The sequence below is a fragment of the Pelodiscus sinensis genome, chromosome 4, assembly GCF_052426305.1.
Source record: "Pelodiscus sinensis isolate ZL-2025 chromosome 4, ASM5242630v1, whole genome shotgun sequence".
Taxonomy (NCBI): Eukaryota; Metazoa; Chordata; order Testudines; family Trionychidae; genus Pelodiscus; species Pelodiscus sinensis.
Genome location: NC_143055.1, coordinates 122,306,277 through 122,325,846, shown reverse-complemented (window position 1 = coordinate 122,325,846; position 19,570 = coordinate 122,306,277). Strand labels below are relative to the sequence as shown.

Genomic DNA, 19,570 nt, shown 5'->3' with positions numbered 1-19,570 from the left:
CCTTTTTTAAGCAGATTACAGAAGTGAGCTCTGTGGGGAGGGGTCGTCTGGGGACAATATGCCACGTTAGCATGGCTATTCAGCTAGGTAATGCTTCTGATGAAATGGAAACAGAAGGAGTCATATATGGTGAGGAGAGAAATTTGTATAAAACCTTTTCAGGAAAACTAATTTTCTTTCATTACTTATTTAGCTCTTTACCTGGCATCTGTTAGTTCCATTGAGTAATGGTCTTTCAGAAAACTGGGCTTTAAAAATCTCCAGTGACAGTTTTTACTTTTGCCATGTACTAACCTCTTATGGTAGCAGGTGAAACTTTGATCACATGTTTATATGGCTAAAGGGAAGAAGATTTTGAGCCATTACTTTTATGGTACAATGATTAATTCTCTTTACCTGACTGCCTTCTTGCCAATATCAAAAGTGAGCAGCATAGTATTTCCGCAAAAGCACTGACGATCTTACATGAGATCATCAGTGCTTTTCTGGAAATTCAAGCGGCCAGTGTAGACAGCTGTCAAGTTTTTCCGGAAAAGCTGCTGATTTTCCGGGAAAACTTGCCAGTCTAGACACAGCTGAAGTGAATGCTTTAGAAGAAAGTACAGGGGGAGGTACCAAACATGCCATTAATGCATAAGATGTTACATGCAGTGTGTATCAGAAATTGTTTATTTTTTTCTATAAATGTTGGGGTATATCACTTAACTCTTTGGCCAGCCTAGGTGGTGATAGTGAAATCCATGCTAACGTCTGAGCTGAGTCCATTGTCCCGGGTACAAATATGTTGTGGTTCAGAGGCCATCTGGCCACCACCGACTATTAATGTACTTCATTCAACAATAAACCTGACTAGGGTCCCTTCATATATTATCTGAGTCTGTGGTCTTTGGGAACTCTCGTGAAGCCTATTATGCCAGCTACCGGCATAGAGCTGGCACAATATACTGAAGGAGCATATGAAAATGCACACAGCCAAACGTTTATCATCACTGATGAAGCAGGAAGATCTGTCAGGATGCCACACCAGTGAATCCTGATTTTACTGTATCGCTGTCCTGAGGTACTACTTCAGTGTTGCCTTGTCAATGAAAGTATAAAACCTTTACCCATGCTGCTTTCTGACTTTATCTCCTGATTGTTGTGCAGTGTCTTACAATCCCAGCCTGAGGGCGTGGCATCAGCACATTCCAGCAGTGCAGAGTCAGGGAGCACCAGTGATTCAGACAGCTCTTCAGATTCTGAGAGCGAGAGCGGTCTGAGTGACAGTGAAGCAAAAGAGCCACCAAGAATTTCCACATCTGAGGTACTGTGTGGTGACTGCATGGAAGATTAAGGAAGTCTACTGCCTCTGACTTCTCACTAAGCAAATACCAAAATACTTACAGGGAAGTTGCCTTGGAATAAAATCAACAAGTAGTCCTGTGCCACCTTTGAGACTAACAAAAATCTATAGTACAGGCAGTCCCCGGGTTATGTACAAGATAGGGACTGTAGGTTTGTTCTTAAGTTGAATTTGTATGTAAGTCGGAACTGGTACATATTGTAGGGGAAACTCTAGCCAAACATTTCTCCAGAGCTCAGTTTTATTCTCCCACACCTCACTTCCCTCAGTCCTTTATTCTCAAGCTGAGGTGTCTGCTGAGAAAAGCCGCTCCGCGTCTCCCTGGTCTGCTGGGGGGGGGGAGGGGCGCTAGCTTCGGGAGAAGCAGCTAGTGCGGGGTTGCCTCACCCCGTTTGTAAGTAGGGATCCGATGTAAGTCGGATCCATGTAACCCGGGGACTGCCTGTATAAAATATACCATTTACAGAGATGAGACTGAAAACTGGGTCCTTTTAAACAAAAGGAAATGCTTGTCACATGGGCTCAGAGACATCTCCTTTGGTGGAAGTAGCAGTAGATCCTTTAACCTCTTTGAGGGTAGGCTTCTAGAAAATAATGTCTGCGTATCTGCACAGATATTGACTCATATCTGCACAGTCAGTACGTTACATTAAGTGCAATGAGTTCATATGGTTAGAATACTCATTATGGATGTCAAGCATAGATTTGTAAAGCACAAATCATGTCAAACCAACTGATACCTTTTTTTTTATAGGGTGCACCCCTGCTCCTGCACCCACAGCTTTTTGGATAGGAGGGAAGTAGTAGATGTGGTATATCTAGACTTTTGGTACAATCTCACATGACCTTCTTATTAAGAATCTAGGGAAATTCAACCTAGCTGGAGCTATTACAAAGTGAGTGTTTGGCCAGTTGGATAAGCATTCCCAGAGGGTAGTTATCAATACAGGCAGTCCCCGGGTTACATACAAGATAGGGATTGTAGGTTTGTTCTTAAGTTGAATTTGTATGTAAGTCGGAACTGGTACATATTGTAGGGGAAACTCTAGCCAAACATTTCTTCAGAGCTCAGTTTTATTCTCCCACAGCTCACTTCCCTCAGTCCTTTATTCTCAGGCTGAGCTGTCTGCTGAGAAAAGCCACTCTACGTCTCTCTGGTCTGCTGGGGAGGGGCGGGGGGCGCTAGCTTCGCGTCTCCCTGGTCGGCTGGGAGGAAGCAGCTAGTGCGGGGTTGCCTCACCCCGTTTGTAAGTAGGGATCCGATGTAAGTCGGATCCATGTAACCCGGGGACTGCCTGTATAATGAACTTTTGTAACCCAGTTCTTCAGATGATGAGCTGGGGTAGAAATAACAGAAACCAAATTATTTATAACGGGGGGGGAGGAGCGGGGAGAAAGTACCTGTCAATTGTAGGACTGCTGCTAGTGAGAGCAGGCTGGAAGTGTCCCATACTTAGCTTTTGATGTGAAAATGCGGTGTTAGAGGCAGGAGACTGGCTTTATATTACAACATCCACTTAATGTCTTTGTTCAACCCAAGGGAAACAGTGTCAAATTTGCAGATCAGTACCAATACTGCATTCTCTCTCCCTGTAATTGGCTGGTGACATTCCTTTGTGGAAGCATTGCTACTTTTAAATCCACGATTGAGTGCCCAGGCAGGTTAAAATGTTCCCCTTCAGATTTATGTGCACTACCATTTCTGATGCTTGATTTATGTCCGTTTATCCTTTGTTGTAGAAACTGTCCAGTTTGGCCAATATACATGGCAGAGGGGCATTGCTGATACTTGATGGCATACATCACACTAAAGGATGTGCAATTGTATGAGCCCCGATGTTGTGCTTATGTGGTTAGGTATTGTGATGGTGTCGCTTGTATAGATATGTGAATAGAGATGGCAATGGGATAAAATGTCATCCTCTTTCTACATACAAGTTCTTTTAAACCACATGCTACTTCCATAAACTTTTTCACTTGCTGTGAAACAATGCTTTGAAAGTAAAATAGACCTTGGTAATAGGACAATTGGGCTTCAGGAGGAGTATTTCAAAATCCTTGCCTGAATATTGCTCTCTTTTCCCCATTTCAAGCATTGCCTGCAGTGTTCACCCTAGAGAAGGGCAAGAACCAAACCCCGACTCTCTAGATGTTTGGATCAGTGTTTGACTTCAGTGCTCCAGGCTCACCGTTTGTTTATAATGATTATGAACCCTTTATTTGAGAGGCCTTTTATGGTGAGGCCAGGTTTTTTTGCTATTTAAAGTAAGGTCATTCTGTCTTAGAATAGTGCGTTTCCTTCTCAAATCAAACAGCAGTCATGTTTGATTACAGTATAAGAAACCTCTTTCTTAGATTTCATCTGAAATGATCAGATGCATGGGACGTCTCCATTATAATGTACCTGCATTTGCTGCTGTTGAGTTTGGATTGCTTTCTGCCCTCCTAGTGCTTTGGAGGCTTTATTGGTCTAATTGGGAATGCAAGCTATCAAAACTCAAGACAGTACTTCATAGTTTCATAATGGAAACCAGATGCATTTTTCAAATTGCTTACAAAATGAAAATATATTTTCCAAGTCCCTGGTAAGCATTAGATGCAGTGCTATAGGAGAACTTTCTGTCTCCATCAGTAGTGTATTGAGAGAATACCAATACAAAATAGTTTGAGGTGCCTTCATAGGGATGGGAAATACCTTTCAGTGTAGCTAAAGTATGCTTTAAAGACACAAGCTAGTTATTTCACAGCCACTATTCTAACTTGCATTGAGTCAACAACACTGGGTAATCAGTCAATAATATCTACTTCTGGCACAAGGCAACACAAGGCCAAACTTCCCTCCAAATGAAAGATCTCTTAATAATACAAAGGTGAAGCTTGTATGAGATCAGGAGTCTAATACAAATTGCTAGATTAGCCCTGTTCAAAAAGAAAGGATTTGATGTTGTGCCATTTAAAAGCTTTTCACTGTGACCTCTCCCTTAAATTCTTACACTTCCTGTGCCTTTAATAGTAGGGGTAAATTGTCGTGGATGTTGATAGCATCTAATTTGTCAAGCATCAGAATAACCCACAGGAATAACTTCCATCAAACTTCTTTCCTTTACAGCCTTACCCACTAACATCAAATAAATGGCAGCTGGACAACTGGCTAACAAAGGTGAACCAACCAACAGTGCCAACTGAGAATCTCTGTGATGTTAGTCATAGGCATGGTCATCAGGAGAGCAAGGGGCAAGGGAAAAGAAGCAGCAGCAGCTCTCACGAACATTCTGAATCAAATGAATTGCACTCCAAAAACTCAAGCAAAACAACCAGGATTCCCCAGGTGGTGCATCTTCCTAGCAAACAGACCTACCAGAAGTCTCCCCTGTGCACTGAGGAGCCCACTCAGAGGCACACAGTGGGTATCAAGAAGCCCTGTAAGAACCCACTACAAGAGGCACACAGAGCAAGCGTGAAAGTGAAAGGTAATCCTGGTCCATATGGAGTTAAAGAACATTCTTCCAGAGATAAGCCAAAAGTAAAAACGAAAGAGAGGCCAAAATCCACTGACAAAATGGAATTGAAACGGACAGGGCAAGAGCCCTTGGAAAAGAAAAAGCACAAGAACCCACACCAAGCCATTACTAAAACATTTTTGGACCCTAAGTCTGTGAAAGACATTATGTCTGGCAGTGCCTCAGAACATTTCCCCCTCAGTCCCATAGCTCAAGGCCAGACATTCACTAGGACTAGTGGCAAAAAGACTGCCATTGTGGTTAAAGAGGACTTCCATCGAGACAGACTTATTTTGCCTATCAGGGATAAGAAGCTGTTATCACCTCTGAGGGATTCCCCAGTCCCTCATGCCCTTGTTGTTAAAATTGAGCTGTGTCTCCTTTCAAGAATTCCTCAGCCACTAGGGAAAGGAAGTCACCCAAAGAAACTTGAAGGTAAAGAGCTCCCATGCACCAGGAAGCAGGATTTTGAAAAAAGAAGCACAGACTCTCTTCACAAGTCTCTCAAAAAGAGAAAGGTAAGAGGGAAAGGAGTGTTCTTTCAATGGTAGCAGTGTTTTTCAGTGGGCAGGGACAGTGAAAGTGGAAGAGACGTTTTAATATTTCAAAGTTGTTTCCATTTCAGATAATGAACCCAGTTTTCATCTCCTCCAATAATCACATCTTAATTTAATTTTGTATGGAAACAGTTATTACATATTTTTATTTATCAAAAACAAATTTACCAAATTAATGTCAGTAACTATTTGATAATGTTCTCATTTTTTGAAAGGTCACACACAAATATGCAGAGAGCTTTTAGCAAAATTTTGTGGTTTTTTGAAAAGCCATTGAAAAGTCTCCTCCCCCCCCACCCGCAATTTGTCTAATTAAAGAAATTTCAACCAGCTCTAGGACAATGTAACATTACATTTTGCTAATGTTTCCCTGAATTGCTCCCTCTTTCAATTAATTGAATGTAGCTAAAGCTTCAGTAGAGAAGGCTATGGTGCCTTTTTTTCTACAATTTTCATGTTGATTGAAATGTTTTCCTTGCTGTGTGCATTCATCTGTATAACCCATTTAATATCAGTTTTAGGAGAGCATTGCTATCTCCTGTTTGTAAAGATGCTCTCAGTGAGAATAGTTCTATTTCAGCAGTGGTACGTATCTTGGGTCTTGTCTATACACAAAAGTTGTAGAAAGCAGTACAGCAGAACCAACAAGCACTTCAGGAATGGAGGTTGTATGTAACTCTGAAATGTTCAAAAGTCTCAGAGTGGTAGCTGTGGTAGACTATAACTTTAAAAATGAATAGTCCTGTGGTGCTTTAGAGATTAACAAAAATACCCCACTAGTTCAGATAGGCTGGAAGCTGGAGTGGAAATAACAGGAACACAGAATTTATAACAGAAAAGGAGTTGGGGAGAAGGGAAGGTACCTGTCAGTTGTGATACTGGTGCTAATGAGGCTAACTGAGTAGACTGCAGAAATCCCATACTTAGCTTTTGGTGTAAATGAGGTGTTAAATGCAGGGAAGACTGGTTTTATAATGTGACATCCAGTTAATGTCCTTGTTCAAGCCCAGGGAAATAGTGTCTAATTTGCGTATGAAGGTCAAATCCACATTCTTTCTCGTAATGGGCTTGTGAAATTCCTTTGTACAAGAATGGCTACTTTTAAAGCCATTAATGACTGCCCAAGCAGGTTAAAATGTTCCCCAACAAAGCTTGTAACTCTGAACAAAACATTATGGTTCTTTTCAAAAATATGCAAATGAACAGTGATTTACTACAGTTTTGAAACACTGCTAATCTGCCTATAACTATCTTAATTTAAATAAAACAAACACAGAGAGTTTCCATACCTTATCTAATCTTTTAAAAAAACCCTTGTCATATCATTCCTTTTGTTTTTTAATAGTGTCTGTTTAAACACAAAACTCTGAAATATTTGCTTTTCAGGGGTGGGGTACCCTAGAAGCATACTAGAAATGCATGCTAGAATACCTAAGGAGCTGAGTGGTGAAATAGCTGAGCCATTAGCTATTATTTTTAAAAAGTCTTGGAAGACAGGACAGATTCCAGAAGACTAGAAAAGGACACATATAATGCCTAGCTATAAAAAGGGAAATAAAGACAACCCAGGGAATTACAGACTAGTCAGATTAATTTCTGTACCAGGAAAGATAGCAGAGCAAATAATTAAGGAATCTATCTAGACCAGAGGTGGGTGATAATTTTTAATGGGGTGGGAGCACACCAAGAATTTGGTAAGTGGTCAAGGGCTACGCTTTTTCCATGATATTAATGGAAAAGGTACTGGGTCTGGGACGTAGGTTGGGTACAGAAGGGAGTTTGGGGTAAGGGATCGGGCTGCCGGAGGAAGTGTGGGATCTGAGATTGAGTATGGGTGAAGGAGGGGGTTGTAATTTGGGGCAGGGGACTAAAGTAGGGAGGAAATGCTGGGTGTGGGAGGGGGTTGTGACTTGGAGGTATGGTATAGGTGAAGGGGTGCAGGGGATTGTGACCTGGGGCAAGAGTGCAGGAGGATGTGCAGGGATTTGGGTTGTGACTGGGTGCAGCGGATTAGTGTGCAAGATTTGAAAGGAGTTGTGGGTGCAGGAGCAGGGGTGGAAAAGGTTTGGGTAACATGGGGTAACGGTGTGGAGGGCAGATGATTGGGGGGAGGGAGAGATTGGGATTCCAGAGGCAGACTAGCCAGGAGACACTTAGGTGCGGAGTGGGGGTGGGGCAGGCAGGGAGCCTGATGGAGGCTCCTGCTAACCTGATCTGATGTCTTGGTGGGCTGGATTCGGTCTGCAGGCTGTATTTTGCCCACCCCAATCTAGAAGATACTAAAGTAATACATAATAATCAGCATAGATTTGTAAAGCACAAATCATGTCAAACCAACTGATACCTTTTTTTTTATAGTGTGCACCCCTGCTCCTGCACCCACAGCTTTTTGGATAGGAGGGAAGTAGTAGATGTGGTATATCTAGACTTTTGGTACAATCTCACATGACCTTCTTATTAAGAATCTAGGGAAATTCAACCTAGCTGGAGCTATTACAAAGTGAGTGTGTGGCCAGTTGGATAAGCATTCCCAGAGGGTAGTTATCAATACAGGCAGTCCCCGGGTTACGTACAAGATAGGGACTGTAGGTTTGTTCTTAAGTTGAATTTGTATGTAAGTCGGAACTGGTACATATTGTAGGGGAAACTCTAGCCAAACATTTCTCCAGAGCTCAGTTTTATTCTCCCACACCTCACTTCCCTCAGTCCTTTATTCTCAAGCTGAGGTGTCTGCTGAGAAAAGCCGCTCCGCGTCTCCCTGGTCTGCTGGGGGGGGGGGCGCTAGCTTCGGGAGAAGCAGCTAGTGCGGGGTTGCCTCACCCCGTTTGTAAGTAGGGATCCGATGTAATCATAGAATCATATCATAGAATAATAGGACTGGAAGGGACCTCGAGAGGTCATCGAGTCCAGCCCCCCGCCCTCAAGGCAGGATCAAGCTCCGTCTACACCATCCCTGACAGATGTCTATCTAACTTGGTCAGTCGGATCCATGTAACCCGGGGACTGCCTGTATAAAATATACCATTTACAGAGATGAGACTGAAAACTGGGTCCTTTTAGACAAAAGGAAATGCTTGTCACATGGGCTCAGAGACATCTCCTTTGGTGGAAGTAGCAGTAGGTCCTTTAACCTCTTTGAGGGTAGGCTTCTAGAAAATAATGTCTGCGTATCTGCACAGATATTGACTCATATCTGCACAGTCAGTACGTTACATTAAGTGCAATGAGTTCATATGGTTAGAATACTCATTATGGATGTCAAGCCTTATTCCTAGCACCTCTTCTTCAAGTGCTTGCTTATGTCCATTCCGTTTAGGTGTGCGCACACTCCATGAACAAGTTCCAAAAGCTTTTTACCCTTAGCAGCACCCGTTGGGCCAGCCAGGGAGCCCCCTGGAGTGGCGCTGGTATAGCCACGCATATTACCCCCTGCTGGCCCTCCCCCCCTTCAGTTCCTTCTTTCCGCCTCTGATGGTTGCTGGAACACTTCACTTGTGATCACAAATGTTCCCTTAGCTTATCTTTAGTGTTTTTCCTTAGTGGTGTAAATAGAGTAGTTCTCAGTTAGTTAAGTGTTAGTTCTAGAGTAGAGTTAGTTTTGTTGTGCTCCCGCTCCCCTTGGCCAGGCAGGGGGGGCATGTCGGGGCTCCATGGCTTCAAATCCTGCTGGCGGTGCTCAAAGCTGATGCCATGCGGAGATCCTCATAAAAAGAGTCTCAAGTGGGGAAGGCCACCTAACAGATTTGTGCAGGAGAGAGACTCCAGACTTAAACTGATTTTAATAGAGTCCGTGCTTCAACCCTCAGCACCGGTGCCAGAGCCGTCTGTTAGGAGCACACCGGGGTCAACGAGAGAGGCCAACTATGGCTTGAGACATGCAGGGGCACCGGTTGGCACTGAGGCACCCAATCCCTAGTGCCAGCAACTTCAAAAAAGTTGCAAAGAAGCAGATAGCCTGCCAGGTGGGACCAGGGAGAGCATCTTGGGGCTTCCCCTTCATCACACCAACGGCAAAACCCGGTGTGGGCCGGCACCCTTAAGGCCCAGGACCTGCCTTTGGAGGAGGTCATGCGGCCGTCCACTCCAGACACCTTTAATGGGCCCAGGAGCTGATAGAACTGACAGCCTCCCCAGCTTCGGCACCGCAGTGCATCGTAGAGCGTGAGGAGAGAGCACATCTCGGTGCCAGGTTGGTCCTGGCACTGGCACCACCGACGACACGGATGCAATGGTCCCCTGGGGCCTCTGGAACCGACTCAGTTGGCACCGATGCAACCAGTGCAGGAGGTGGTGCGGGTGAGACAGTCGGCACCCCGCTGCAAGCGGCACCATATCCCCAGGTGCTCCGGGCATGCCACCACCAGCACGGCCGACCCATGGGGGAAACCATCGGCAGAACACGGACAGGAGATGGCGCAGAGCTTGTCCATGGCACCGCCTTGGTCGGCATCGGAGCTCTCATCGGAGTTGGATGGAGAATCCCTTGTATCCAGGGCATCCTCGCGCCATACAGTTGACTCCAGAGGGTCACAATCCTCCCGAACATCAGGGCAGTGGCACTGTTCGTGATCTGGGCACAGATCTCATTCACGGCACCGACAGAGAGACCACAACCAGGCCATGATATAAACATGGCCTCCACAGTGGCAACCACTGACTGAGTGGCCCTTTTGGACACCCTGGGCCTACCACCAAGCCCAGGGTCTGGTCCCCTCCAGACCAGGGTCGGTAGTAATGTCAGCATACTTGACCCACAGAACGGCCCCTCGGCAACACCACTCACCAGGGGTATGGGTTGGAGTCCAGGCCTAGTCCCCCAGGTTCGGTGGGGACCCCTGCCCACCCACCTCCCCAACCACCTTCTGTGAGGTCATCAGGAGGTCATGACTGCCAGCCAGAGCCGAGAACGGAGTTTGAGAGTCCCCCAGAGCGTAGGGAATCCTCGTCCTCCCCACCGAACGAAGCCCTAGCTGATCCCTCCCCGAGCATGCCAACAATGGACATGCAAACACACCAGGAGTTACTCAAGTGGCTAGCCCAGAACCTAGGGGTCCAGGCCGAGGAGGTCAAAGAGGAGGCAGACCCTGTGGTGGACATCCTTAATGCTGATGCCCCAGCAAAAATTGCTCGTCCTCTTAACAAGATGGTGGCAAAGATCACTAAAAACCTGTGGCAGACACCGGCCTCCATACCCACGACACAGAAGGGGGTCAAGAGGCGGTATTTCGTACCTCAGGCAGGGCATGAGCATTTGTTTGCCCACCACCCCCAGGCTCAGCAGTGGTTCAGGCAGCCTGCCAGAGGGAAAGGCAGAGACAACCTGGACCCACCCCAAAGAGCAAGGAGCCCAAAAAGTTAGACTTATGGGGAGGAAAGCGTATGCTACGGTGGGTCTGCAGCTGAGAATTGCGAATCAACAAGTAATGCTTAGCAGATACACTTACAACTCATGGGTGGCAATGGAGAAATTTCAGGCCCAGCTCCCGCAAGGTTCACAGCAAGAGTTCGCAGTGCTCAATGAAGAGAGTAAGATAGTGTCCGGAACAGCCCTTCAGGCTGCCCTCGACGCTGCGGACTCTGCGACAAGATCGATGGCAACAGGAATTGTCATGCGTAGATGCTCATGGCTACAAGTCTCGGACATCCCACAGGAGGTGCCAAGTGACACTTCAGGACTTGTCCTTTGAAGGTTCAGGTCTCTTTTCAGAACAGACTGACAACAGACTACATAGTCTGAAGGACTCTAGGGCAACTTTGAAATCCCTAGGTATATCCACCCCACATCGCTGTACGCCGTTTCGAAGACCTCAGAGAGGTCAACGAGGGCCCAGGTATGATAGCAGAAGGAGGAATAGGTCCAATAACAACAACAGAGGATCTAGAAGAGGACCGTGGCCTAATGCAGACCCAAAGGCCCCAGATTGGGCTTTTGAAGAAGCGCCCAGGGAGGGAATACCAGTGCCAGAGTCAGATCGTCCTTTCTATCTCAGACTGTACCTTTTCTACCGTGCTTGGTACTCCATTACGTCTGACCATTGGGTTCCAGACACGGTACAAAGGGGATATTCTATCCCTTTCCTTGCCTCCCTGCCTTCCCACCCCTCTTCCCTGTCCCTTTTCCGGGACCCCTCTCACAAGATTCTGCTTGTGCAGGAGGTCTCCTCGCTCCTAAGCTTGGGAGTGATAGAAGAGGTCCCGTTAAAGTTCAGGGGCAGGGGTTTCAATTCCTGTTATTTTCTAATCCTGAAATCCAAAGGCGGCTTCCGTCCCATCCTCGACCTCCAGGGGCTCAATGCCTACGTAAGGAAGTCATGGTTCAAGATGGTCATGTTAGCCGCCATCATTCCCTCCCTTGATCTCGGAACCTGGTACCGCCACCGTCGATCTCAAGGACACTTACTTCTATCTATCGATTGTCCCGCACCACAGGAAATTCCTGCACTTTAAGGTGGGCAAGAACCATTTCCAGTTTGCGGTATTACCATTCGGCCTATCCACAGCCCCCAAGTTCATGGAGGTGGTGGCCACCTTCCTGAGAAGGAAGAGCCTACATGTCTATCCTTACCTAGATGACTGGCTGATTAGGGGTCAGTCCAGAGACCAGGTGCTCTCTTATATCAGGCTGGCCAGGGACACCTTTGCCAACTTGGGACTGATCTTGAACGAGGAGAAATCTACTCTCACCTCCCACCGAGGTGATAGAGTTCATGGGAGCACAGTTAGACGTCACCTCAGGTCGCGTTTCCCTACCTCAGGCCAGGTTTCTTGCCCTGAAAAGCATTATACAGCAACTCCAGACTGTTCTGATGACAATGGCAAGGAATTGCCTGAAGCTATTGGGCCACATGGCTGCGTGCACCTTGTTAGTGCAGTACGCCAGGTTGTGCCTTCACCCCTTCCAGAACTGTCTGGCCAGGGTATACAGACCAGCCCGCAACTATATAGACATGGTGGTCACGATTCCCCAGCAGGTACTGTCAACTGAGATGCGGGGTCCCATTCACCCAGCCTGCTTCCTCGATCCAACTGGTGATGGATACCTCTGACACCGGATGGAGAGATCACCTTCAGGACCTGAGGACACGAGGTATATGGTCGGCAACGGAGAGAAAATGCCACATAAATGTCAGGGAACTAAGGGCAGTTGGACTTGCCTGCAAGGTCTTCATGCCCCACTTAAAGGGCAAATGTGTTTCGATATTGACAGACAATGCGATGGCCATGTATTACATCAACTGTCAGGGGGTGTTCGTTCATCTCCCTTGTGCCAAGAGGCTGTAGCCTTCTGGGATATCTGTATTGCACAAGGGGTATACTAGCAAGTGGCCTACCTTCCGGGGTCTTCCAGTACTATAGCGGATCACCTCAGCAGGGCCGTCTCACCACACAAGTGCTCCCTCAAGGCAGAGGAACTCAATACCTTTTCCGAAGATGGAGAACTCCCCAACTGGACCTGTTCACTTCTCAAACCAACAAGAAGTGTCCCAAATTCTGTTCCTACAGGGACTGGGCAGGGGTTCAGAGGGGGACGTCCTGGTAGGGAAGTGGCTGGGGGGCCTTCTTTATGCATTCCCCTCCTTCCCTGTAGTGTACAAAGTGCTCTTGAGAGTCAAGCGGTTCGGGGTGACACTAATACTGGTAGCCCCAGCATGGCCCCACGAACACTGGTGCATGACCCCATTCCTCTGCCAATGTCCCCGGATCTATTGACACAAGAGCTCGATCAGGGTTGTCTCTGCCACCTGAACCTGCAAGCCCTTCACCTGACGACCTGGAAAGTCAGTGGGCTGCGGGTGAGGGAACTCCTTTGGTCAGAAGCAGAAAGCCAATGACTAGGGCAACATATTGAGCCAAATGGAAAAGGTTTTCGGTGTGGGTCACTGGTAAGAGTGGGGACCCTATCCGAGCCTCTATCCCGTTGACCCTAGACTACCTACTCGAGTTCAGGCAGCAAGCGTTGTCTACCTCATCTCTCAGGGTACACCTGGCAGCCATTACAGTATTTCACCAGGGCAAAGCAGGCAGGTCGGTCTTCGCCCATGACATAATAAAGCAATTCCTAAAAGGTGTGCACAGATCGTACCCCCAGGTTAGGCAAGAAGATCTCACCAAACTGAGTGATTGGGCAACAAAATGGCAAATGAAATTTAATGTGGATAAGTGTAAAGTAATGCACATCGGGAAAAATAACCCCAACTACACGTACAGTATGATGGGGGCAAATTTGGCTATGACAAATCAGGAAAGAGATCTTGGAGTTATCGTGGACAGTTCTCTGAAAACTTCCACACAGTGTGCAGCGGCGGTCAAAAAGGCAAATAGGATGCTAGGAATTATTAGGAAAGGGATAGAAAATAAGACCCCGAATATCTTACTGCCCCTGTATAAAACTATGGTACGCCCACATCTTGAATACTGTGTACAGATGTGGTGGTCTCACCTCAAAAAAGATATTTTGGCCTTGGAAAGGGTTCAGAAAAGGGCAACTAAAATGATGAGGGGTTTGGAACGGGTCCCATATGAGGAGAGGTTAAAGTGACTGGGACTTTTCAGTTTAGAAAAGAGGAGACTGAGGGGGGATATGATAGAGGTCTATAAAATCATGAGTGGTGTGGAGAGGGCCAATAAAGAAAAGTTATTTATTAGTTCCCTAAATAGAAGAACTAGAGGACACCAAATGAAATTAATGGGTAGCAGGTTTAAAACTAATAAGCGAAAGTTCTTCTTCACACAGCGTGTAGTCAACCTGTGGAACTCCTTGCCAGAGGAGGCTGTGAAGGCTAGGAGTATAATAGAGTTTAAAGAGAAGCTAGATAATTTCATGGAGGTTAGGTCCATAAAAGGCTATTAGCCAGGGGATAAAATGGTATCCTTGGCCTCTGTTTGTCAGAGGCTGGAGAGGGATGGCAGGAGATAAATCGTTTGATCATTGTCTTCGGTCCACCCTCTCTGGGGCACCTGGTGCTGGCCACTGTTGGCAGACTGGACACTGGGCTAGATGGACCTTTGGTCTGACCCAGTACGGCCGTTCTTATGTAACCCATCCTACTATGGGACTTGAACTTGGTACTCTGAGGCCTCACTAGACCCCCATTTGAACCCCTGGCTATGTGTTCCCTGTCACACTTGTTGTGGAAGGAAGCATTCTTAGTCACCATCACCTCGGCGAGGAGGGTGTCCGAGCTGCGAGCTCTGTCCTTGGTTGGAACCACCGTACTTAGTGATTTCCAGGGATAAGGTGACACTGAGGCCTCACCCAGCCTTCCTCCCCAAGGTGTTCTATATGTCACAGGAGATTTTTCTGCTAGTATTCTACCCAAAACCACATGCAGATGAGAGAGAGCACTCCACACACTAGATGTTAAGAGAGCTCTAGCAGTTTATTTAGATAGAAAAAGACTGTTTTGCAAGTCCACCCAGCTCTTTGTCTCGGTGGCTGACAGGATGAAGGGTAATCCAGTATTGGCACAGTGCTTCTCATCCTGGATTACGTTCTGTATTAGAACTTGTTACGAAGTTATGGGCAGTATGGCCCCACCACTTAAGGCACATTCTACAAGAGCGCAGGTCACCTCAACGGCCTTTGTAGCACAGGTACCAATTGTAGACATTTGCAGAGCGTCTACTTGGTCCACACATTCACCAAACACTATGCCATCACACAGCAGGCTAGACAGGATGCAGCGGTTGACAGAGTAGTGCTGCAGTTTGTTTGATCTCACGTTTCCAACCCCACCTCCGGTGGGGTTTAGCTTGGAATCACCTAAACGGAATGGACATAAGCAAGCACTTGAAGAAAAAATGGTTGCTTACCTTGTAACTGTTGTTTTTCGAGCTGTGTTGCTTATGTACATTTTGAACCCACCCACCTCCCCTTTGTCGGAAATATCAGGCAAGAAGGAACTGAAGCGGGGGAGGGCCAGCAGGAGATTATTAGCGTGGCTATACTGGCTCCACTCCAAGGGGCTCCCTGGCTGGCCTAACAGGTGCTGCTAAGGGTAAAAAGCTTCCGGAACTTGTGCATGGGGCATGCACACACCTAGACCGAATGGACATAAGCAACACATCTCAGAACAAGAGCTACAAGGTAAGCAACCATTTTTTCTTAATTCTTCAGGAAACACAAGATGGTTTGTTCTCAACTGGTGGGAAAGTAGCAGTATTTTTGTTGTAGGGAAGACAATTAGCTACTCTTTGGAGAGGACGGGGCCATGGAACAAGGGATACTTTTCCCTGTTTTGCTAAGGAACAGTGGAGAAACTTGAGAAGTTGGAAGTCTGTATTGTGAAGTGTGAAAGAGCTCCAGTTTTGAAAGGCAAGTCTGTGTCTTCCATTATCCCAGGTGAAGAGAAAAGAGACAAGTGACTTGACTTTAGAGAACACCTTCAGGGAGAGGAAATGATCATTTATTTAGAGGAAAAAATTGGCCTTTTGCAATTTTTTGTTAGATTTATTTGGGGACAGGTTGAAAAATTAATTAAAACCATTCACTGGCTTGCTGTGAGAATTGCAAAAGCCTCTTCGGCATGAAAGGCTACAGGCTTTGTTTTGAATCCAATTTTAATATTGTTTTGAAGATGTGTCCTTTTCAAGGTAGAGTTTGATGAATGAAAGAATGGAATTAAAGGATGGGATTGTCTTCAATTGCAAGGGATTGGACATGGTGACCCAGGATGTCCGTTCCAGTCCCATGTATTTTTGTTCCTTTGGGCTGTGTCTACACTGGCATGAATTTCCGGAAATGCTTAAAACAGAATAGTTTTCGTTATAAGTATTTCCAGAAAAAGAGCGTCTACATTGGCAGGCTGCTTTTCCGGAAAAGCCCTTTTTCCGGAAAAGCATCTGTGGCCAATGTAGACACGCTTTTCCGGAAAAGAGCCCCGATCGTCATTTTCGCGATTGGGGCTTTTTTCCGGAAAAGACTACTGGGCTGTCTACACTGGCCCTTTTCTGGAACAGTGTTCCGGAATAAGGACTTATGCCCGAGTGGGAGCAGCGTAGCTTTTCCGGAATAGCGGCTGATTTTTGTACAGTAGAGCGTCGTTGCTTTTCCGGAAATTCAAGGGCCAGTGTAGACAGCTCGCAGCTTATTCTGGAAAAGCAGCTGATTTTCTGGAATAAGTGGCCCAGTATATTGCTGATATACCAATTCAGTGTGAGCAGATTTTGTTTTTTCCCTTCAGGGGAAAAAACTCTTCTGCTTTTCACTTAAGAAGTTTGAGAGACTAGGTGGTAGGTGATCTAAAGACACACGCTTCATAATAAAAATCTAAAAATACCACATTGATTCTTATAAATTGCCCAAACCTGTGAGGTACTACACATCTTTTGAAGTCAGTGCCATTTGGAGGCAGTTGGTACCTCATAGGACTGAGCCTTTTGTGAGACGAGTCCTTCATTTTTTTAGTGAGAATCTTCACATGGGTTTGATTAGTACCAACTGCTGCAAGGGCAGGGCAGTGTATCCATATTTAAATATTTTTAAAGTTTTTCTTCCAAATTATGATTTTAAAATGTACACAAATGTTTTCCACCAATCTTGTAATACTGGGAAAGTTTACCTCTTATTTACCCAGCTCTCTCAGTATATCTGTGTCTAAGAAGCTGGTATTTTTAGAGGGAGCATATGCATAATTGTTCCAATGTTTTTTTCCCTCCAGTTTCCCCTATATCTTATTCCTGTCAAAATAATCTAGGGAAAATCTGTGGTTTAACTCTCCTGAATACTTTATTTTCCTTTTGGCAAGTGAGGCATATCACAAAACACAATCCCTTACCATTAATGACTTTTCTGTAAGGAATTTTTGTATGCGTCAGCCTTTGTGCACTATATGATTTATATTTGTTAGCAACAAAACACCACAAACTGATTTAGAAATACTTGCTGTCATGAGCGTAAGTCGGAAAATACTTTACCTTTTTCTTTTGGTATTCCACCAGAATAAACCTCTTCTAGCAAAATATAACACAATGCCATTTGAAATTCTTTTCAAGGAAGCTGAAGTTTAGATTAATCAACTGCAATCTGGATTGGCATGTTGTCTTTTCTGAGGTTTTGTCTTAACTTTAGGAAATCAAATGTAGCTATTTTGTCCTGTACTTGTAGACGTGTTTTTAGAGCTTAAGTGGTGATCATTTGCTTTCAATAGGGAGAAGTGGAGAAAGAGACTGATAAGAAAAAAATAAAATTGGAGAAAGAAACCAAATCATTATTGTCTTCAAGTCATAAAGACTTCAGTAAAATGAAGTGAGTATAGACTGATGAAATGCCAGGAAAATGTATAAAACTAAGCTCTTTTAAAAAAAAAAAAAAAAAAAAAAAAAAAAAAAAGGTTTTGGTGAAGAGCTGCTTTTTCCTTCCTGCATGTATGTTATTGATTAATGTGATGTATGTGTTATGTGAGGCAAATTAATCCTTACAACTTCGTAACAACATATGCACGTATCTTTAAAAATCAGGACTGAGTCCTTTGGGATATCATGAGATGTTTTCATTTTGTTTTCCTCCTTTTCCTTGCTATGCCTTGTTCCTTTGCACTACCTTTCAGTCTCTGGTCATTTTTGATTATTTTGCAGTGTATGTAGAATTTATACTAATATGCATTTTTTTAAAATTATGAGTGCAGTGCTTTACAAACAATTAAGGCACATAATTCCCCTGTAATGTAGGCTAGAACTGAACCCATTTTACAGATGCAGAAACTGGGGCAGAAAGCAATTAAGTAACTTAACCAAGATCACATAGGGATTTGGTAGGTACAGCAGGGCAGAGAACCCCAGAAGTCTGCTGATTGACCAATAGCTCTATCCTGGGAGAAGAGGCTTCTGGCATACTGTGAACAATCTTTGCAGACCAAGATTCCAGTCAAGCAAAACCCATGCTTAATTTTAAGCACATGGTTTTTATAGAACTACTAACACATTTAAAGTTGAGTGTGTGCTTCAGTGCTTTGTCAGATTAGGGTGTGGGTGGTTCATCTAACTGGTGCCTTGTCTAACTTTTCCTGCTTAAAAGACTATTGTAAAGGTAGTGGTAAAGAACGTGGTCATCTGCAGCCTCAGATTTCCTTGATGTCTCTGGTTTTTGGCTTGGTACTGATTTGGTGGCCAGATCCAGCCCACCAAATCTTTGCATCTGACCCACTGCCATCCCATGACCCAGCTGGTTCCCTGCCTACCACACTCCCCACATGCCATTCAAAGTAGTCAATTATTAGAGCCACATGCATCTCTGCAGCATGTGCCCCTGAGGGAGAAAGGGTATCACAGTGTGCTGCCTCTGCCCTCAGCACAATTTTACAGTTCCCATTGTCTAAAAACCAGCCAATGGGACCTGCCTGGGCCGTGCTTGAGGTACAGGCAGCACGCAGAATCCCCCTCCCCCAAGTGGCATGTGGTGCAGAGACACACATGTTGACCACTTGGAGGTGCAACAGGCAGGGGGGCTGCTGGCCGGCAGCTGCCTAAGGTAAGTGGCAGCCTCACTTTCTAACCTACCAAATAAAACTGTTAAGTCCTTGTCCCTTGAACTGTGGTCTCTTGCTAAGCAGTTCTGTGCAAGCTAATTTAACTGTCTAGTCTATACTAGCACTTAATTTTATGAAAGGACCTGAGGTAACAAGAAATTCTGTCTGATGCTAGGGATAGAAGATGCATTCTTATAAGAGAAAGTAGCGAGGAGTCCTGTGGCACCTTATAGACTAACTGAAGTGTAGGAGCATAAGCTTTCGTGGGCAAAGACCCACTTCGTCAGATGCATGCAGTGGAAACTTCCAGAGGCAGGTATAAATATGCAGGCCAGAATCAGGCTGGAGATGACGAGGTGGATCCAATCAATGAGGATGAGGCCCACTTCTAGTAGCTGATCTGGAGGTGAGAATTCCAAGAGAGCAGAAGCTGCTTTTGTAGTTAGCGAGCCATTCACAGTCTTTGTTAATCCAGAGTTGATTGTGTCAAACTTGAAGATGAACTGTAGCTCAGCAGTTTCTCTTTGAAGTCTGGTCCTGAAGTTTTTTTGCTGCAGGATGGCTACCTTTAGATCTGCAATTGTGTGTCCAGGAAGATTGAAGTGTTCCCCAACAGGTTTTTGTATGTTGCCATTCCTAATATCAGATTTGTGTCCATTGATTCTTTTATGTAGGGACTGTCCAGTTTGGCTGATGTATATAGCA

The 19,570-nt window shown here is 45.3% G+C and overlaps 1 protein-coding gene across 4 annotated transcripts in view; it reads left to right on the top strand.

The window, feature by feature from the left end:
• Window positions 1-19,570, top strand: part of AFF1 (ALF transcription elongation factor 1) — a 169,297-nt gene that overhangs the window by 114,628 nt on the left and 35,099 nt on the right. For all 4 annotated transcript variants that reach the window (XM_006115336.5, XM_006115334.5, XM_006115335.5 and 1 more), the window contains 3 exons: window positions 1,147-1,303; window positions 4,452-5,360; window positions 17,549-17,646. In XM_006115336.5, coding sequence (XP_006115398.3) covers window positions 1,147-1,303; window positions 4,452-5,360; window positions 17,549-17,646 — 1,164 coding nt within the window. The remainder of the gene's footprint in view (window positions 1-1,146; window positions 1,304-4,451; window positions 5,361-17,548; window positions 17,647-19,570) is intronic.